Raw genomic sequence first — 5,828 nt, forward strand, 5'->3', positions numbered from 1 at the left:
TGAATTTGCAGATTATTTTTCAGAATCTCCTTCACTTTACCTTCTGCCTCCAACCAGCTTTCTCCAGTTGTCTCCATGATTCCCTCAAAGATCAGGTTTTTCCGCTTGGACTGTGCTTGCTTCCAAATGCTCCATTCTATCCGTTATTGTCATTAGACTCTCACACGTTCTGTACACCTCCTCCTTCGCTTCCTTGGCGTGTATTTTCTGTTCACCCATGGCAGTCTTTATCACATCCACCTCTCGCTGGGTAAACTGCAAGCTCGTTTTTATCTCCTGTATTTCTCTGGTCAATTCGTCTAATCTCCTGTTATTTGTCTCCATTATTAGTTGCACGAAGCCTTTGAAGCTTTCACGCTGTTGTTCCATCAGCGCGATGTACATCCGTTCCGTTATTTGCGCCGCTTTGCGCTGTATTTCTTCTTCCTCCAAATCCTCAGTCGTTCCTGATTTATTAGTTCTTTTCCCTCTTTGGGGCATTTAGTAGTTGTAAAGTATGCTCAAAGACTTGAAGTAAAGAACAGGCAAGAGGAGCAATAAAGATGTCTGCTCGCTTGCAAACCCGGAAGTCTAATTTTTATGCAGATGATGTTCAGATTTTTTAACCCACCTTTTTAGACAGGCTTTTGGTGCTTAACCCACCTTAGTTGCTCTGAAGGGACAGCTTTTAACTTGTTGTTTGATGTTATTTGTATCCTGATATGTAAGCTTTTTACTGCCTGTGTTTTGAAAATCTGTGTTTTATTTTGCTTAGGTCTTATTGTTTTAGTAGTGTTTTTTATTAATTACACATGTTATCCTCCGCCATCGGAGAACAGTGTTTATGAACAATAGCAGCGTCCTGACACCAAACATCGCTGATGTAAACACAAACTCCCCCTCCCCATGTTTTACCTCCTACCACAAGGACTCGGTCGGCTCAGTAGCATGTTAGCCTGGCTAGCTGGATAGATTGAACTACAGGCACCAGAACATAAACACGACAAACGCAAACATGCACTATAACACACATTTTTAGGCACACAACTCGAAAAGAGAGGGGCTGCTGCGTTCGTTCACACCACCATCTTCCTCTAAAGATGGCAACGGTAGTAACAGTAACCTATAGTAGGTATCCATTCATGTTCAGTCATCATCGGCATTTTAACTTGTGCTATGCTTAGGTCAGGGGTGGCCAATTTCAGTCTTTCGGGGCCGCTGTCCTGCTTGTTTTCCAACTATCCCTGCCTGACCTGCTGCTGATTACCTGGCACAGGTGTGTTTAGTCAGTCAGAAGCTGGAAGAAAACAAGCAGGACCGCGGTCCTCGAGGACTGGAATTGGCCACCCCTGGTTTAGGTGAATTGCCATAATGTGGAACAACTAAGCTCCAACACCTGTAGATGTTCCTCAAACAAATGAAAGCCGGTGAAATTATGGCTTAGCCCAAGCTGTGATGTCACGTTACTAAAATACTATGATTGGTCAAATGTCCAACCACCCTCAGGTACCTTTGCAATTCATATTTAATTTTGCCTGGCACATATAATAATAAAGGCTAGGCCTACTTAATGTCCTTGTAGTAAATGCTGCTATTTTAATTACAAGAATTAAGGTGATTTAGGCCTTTTTTACATAGACTTTTCAGTGTCCAAAATACAAAAATGGTCCCTACATGTTCTCATTAACAGTTCATGAATAATATATAACAACTGTCCGTGTAACACAATACAGGTCAACAAGGAGATGCATCAACAGCTCTCTGAAACAGCTTGAACACAGACTGTACACACACACTCTTCAGGTGTTAAGCAAGATCTGTTTGTGTGCATATTTAGGGAGTGTGCAGCTGATCCGACCTGTGTTCTGTGCATGCAGTGTTTCCTGGGCAGCGTTCACAAAAACCACCGATACAGGGTGAGTACACACTGCAGCTGTGAAACACACACACACACCTGCTGACAGGCACACACAGACCCCACTAACTACAGGTGTATAGACACCACACAGCTGACAGACACACCTGCTAGTTACCTGTGCTGATGTGAGATACAAGAGCACCTGGGTTTACACTGCGTGCTTAGGGCACAGGCAGTCACTCTGGACTATGGGCAACATGCAGGCGTCTGCACAGGATGTCTCATTGGCAAGTAACAGTGTGTGTTTGTCAGTGTTGTAGACCACTGATTCCAGTCGGGAGGAGGTGATGCTGTTGTGTGTTTTCTGCCTGTAGTATCAGTATTTAGTAGAGAGTATAAAAGTATACCTCCTGTCAAATTGAGATATGAAGTGAAGATTTATGACCCTGTGACGTCATCTGTATTCTGTAGCCTAAGGCCTGCCTAATGGAGCCATCACAGAAGTGTAAGTGAACTTTACCAAGGGCACTGACACAAACCCAGACCAAGACGGACCCTGGCTTTTGGACCTGTTGCTGGTAACAGTCTGGATGGTCCTTTTCGTCTTTGGTCCGGAGCACATGGCATCCATTCTTTGTCTGACCACATTACACGTTCCCACTGTGTGATGGTCCAGATGCCTCTGAGCCCAGAGCAGTCGACTGTGCTTCTGGACACTGTTGACGTAGGACTTTCTTTTGGCACAGTACAGTTCCTTTTGCACTCCCCCTGTTAAAATAACAAAATTTCTTCAAATACCTCCCTGTAAAGAAAAACATACCGCTGTTTACACTGTCTCCATAGATATAATTGTCTGGATGGGAAAATATATAGAATCAGGTCCATCTATAAACAAGTTAGTTGAAGAATCTCTCTTTCTCTCGTGCTTTCGCCTCATCACTTGTTCGACTTACCCATGAGCGCCCCTGAACACAGGCTGTGAAAAATATCTTGTTACTGTAGGGAACATACAGTATGTACCGTAGCTACATCTGATTTAGGATTCCCTCATTACATCAAATGCATCTGAACAAACACAAATACTCCTAGTATTTGAACTGATGAGAGAAAACATAATAAAGACACTAGAATGTGTCTTTAGTAACGGTGTTTTTGTATTAATAAAGAGGCAAAACAGGAGAATTAACCACGCACAGATTATATGATTACGAATACCATAGTCAAATGCTCTATGTATAAAATCACGTTCCACATTTTACTTAAAAGTACAAATGTACAGTATTTGCATGCCTGTTAAAGAAGCTGTTGCCAGTTAAAGAAGAAGCTTTATTTATTCATTTATTTATTTATTATTTTATTGTCATTGTAACATTGTGACACGGGCCCCGGGCCACTGCATGCATACGCACAGCCATCAACGGCAACTTGGGGGTTCAGTGTCTTGCCAAAGGACACTTCGACATGTAGACTGCAGACACCGAGATGCGAACCCTCTACCTTCCAGTTGGGAGGCTACTGCTCTACCCACTGCACCACTGTCGCCAAAAAATTCATTTTGTTTAATGTTTGATTACAACAATTCTGAAAAGAGAATTAATTTGTTTTTACACTACTATGGAAGAAAACATCTTGCCACTGTATTATCAGCGGGGACCATGTGGAGAGGGTGCTGTCCTTCCACTTTTTGGGAGTCCACATTAAAGAGGATCTTACCTGGGGCGTGAATACCTCTAATCTGCTTAAAAAGGGCCAGCAGAGACTGTACTTCCATGGGTGCTCAGGAAGAGACTGCTGGTGTCCTTCTATCGCTGCTCCATTGGGAGAATCCTTACATACTGTATATGTGTATGGTACAGCATCAGCACAGTGGCTCAGAGGAAAATGCTGCAGAGGGTTATTAATACGGCCCAGGAGATTGTCGGCTGCCCTCTCCTCACTCTGGAAGAACTACACGGTTCCCACTGCCTCAAAAAAGCTCAGAACATCATTAATGTCACACCCAAAGGACGTTCACTCTTTGAACTGCTGCCGTCAGGTAGACGGTTCAGAGCAATCAAATCAAGGACCACTAGATTCGGGAATAGTTTTTACCCAACAGCAGTTACCACACTCAATGCTGCTAAACTATAATATGCTTGTGGGGGGGTTTATTTCATATGTTATGTTTTTTTTTTTTCTATTGCTGCACCGACTGGAGGTCACTCTAAAAATTTCGTTGTATGTATTACAGTGACAATAGGATTATTTTATCTATCTTATTTTGAGAGAGAACACTACACTAACCCATACAGTGGGGAGAAACAATTGCTTTCCCCAAAATTCAAATGATCCTGTTTTTATTTTAATCAAATACATGGTTTGAAACAAACTAATTCTTAACAAAGGGGTTGAACCATTCCAAAATGTTATCTTTGGGGTGAAACGACCATTTTTCCTAAGCATAACTATCTAATTTAAAGGGCCCGTTAAGCATTTCCTGGTTTTCTGACTTATCTGCAAAGACGTGACCTAAAGCTCAAAAAATGAGGTGTACGTATGTTCTAGTATTTCTGTGCAGAAGCAGCTCGGTTTATACACATCTAGCAAACTCCAACAATGTAAAGTTTTACATGATAGTTTAAGGACTTCCTTGAATGGGCATAATCTCCAGGCTGTTGCGCATTCATATGAGCTTGCCTGACATCCACCAGTGCCACTCTAAAAGCTGAATTTTTCGACTGTGGATATATTTTACCGGGTTGGAAAATGGCGTCGCTTGTTCTGAAGATTTCCGACAGCATGGCCTGATATTCCTGTCTGGGGCAAAATGATGGGTCAGACATTATTTAACCTGAATGCTGAGCTCCCATAGAAACGCGCATCTGTTCACTGGGACATTTCATTGTGTATTGGTGACTGAAGGTCAGGGAAAGCATTATGTTAACAAGGTCCGCACAAGCATAGTAATGAACTAATATGGTGTGTGTGTTGTAGATGACCACGTCAGGAGGTGGAGGTTTCTGTGACTGTGGAGACACTGAAGCCTGGAAGAAGGGCCCTTACTGCCAGAAGCACACTCCTACAGACAACAGCAGAGATACAGAGGAGGTGAGACCCGGTCTGTCTGCTCACTAGAGCTGCAGTGATCGGTTATTTTAGCAGTCAAGGTTTCTACCTGTTATTCCATCCAGTTATGTGATAAACAGCTTGGCTTTTTAAAGAGCAGTAGTAAATATACAACATTTCAATTAAATGTTACAACAAAAGTCGTCTCAGGACACTTTACAAAGTAAGAGCTAGACTTTCCTGTTATTATTATAGAGGAAAAACGCAACAAATCCCCTTGAGCAGCACTAGGCGACAGCAGGGAGGAAAATCTCCAAAAGAGAAAAATAAGGCATCTCAAACAACTAGTTGGTTTTTAGAAAAATCAACATTTTCATTGATTAGCTAAATTGCAAACAGCAACATCTGTCAAAATTAAACCTATTTAGTGAATTTGTGACTTTGCATTCTTTATTTTAAAGAAACCCACCTATTTTTTTTTTTGCCACCCCTTTTTTCATAATGAGGGCAGTATGTGTGTGTGTCTCTCCATGTCCAGCCTTTATAACATTTAATCACCAGACTTATATTATAGATATCTGCAAGTCAGTTCTTCCTAGTCAAAATCCCCACTTCAGATATCCACAGCGTCACTGGGGCAGTGTACCATCACTGATGCCATCCATGTGTATCCAGAGTGTTTATTCTGGATCTCTGCAACAGCAAGCAAGCAAGCAAGCAAAGTTTATTTATATAGCACCTTTCTAAGCCTGCATTACAAGGTGCTTTCCAATAAAACATAAACAAATAATAAATAATAATAAAAATACCTAAGACCAGATAAAACACATCAATACAGTAAAATAACAAGAAAAAATACATAGACAAAACAAATATGTCAATCAATAAAATTGTCAAAGGCCCGTGAATACAAATGCGTTTTAAGAGGTGATTTAAAAACAGACAG

General features: G+C 41.5%; 1 protein-coding gene across 1 annotated transcript in view; it reads left to right on the forward strand.

Moving 5' to 3' along the window:
• ubr2 (ubiquitin protein ligase E3 component n-recognin 2) overlaps positions 1 to 5,828 on the forward strand; it is a 55,707-nt gene that overhangs the window by 9,570 nt on the left and 40,309 nt on the right. Inside the window, exons 3-4 of the mRNA XM_020622301.1 lie at positions 1,817 to 1,895; positions 4,811 to 4,924. Of these exons, the coding sequence (XP_020477957.1) occupies positions 1,817 to 1,895; positions 4,811 to 4,924 (193 nt within the window). The remainder of the gene's footprint in view (positions 1 to 1,816; positions 1,896 to 4,810; positions 4,925 to 5,828) is intronic.

Source organism: Monopterus albus, unplaced genomic scaffold (genome assembly GCF_001952655.1).
Source record: "Monopterus albus unplaced genomic scaffold, M_albus_1.0 scaffold277.1, whole genome shotgun sequence".
NCBI lineage: Eukaryota > Metazoa > Chordata > Actinopteri > Synbranchiformes > Synbranchidae > Monopterus > Monopterus albus.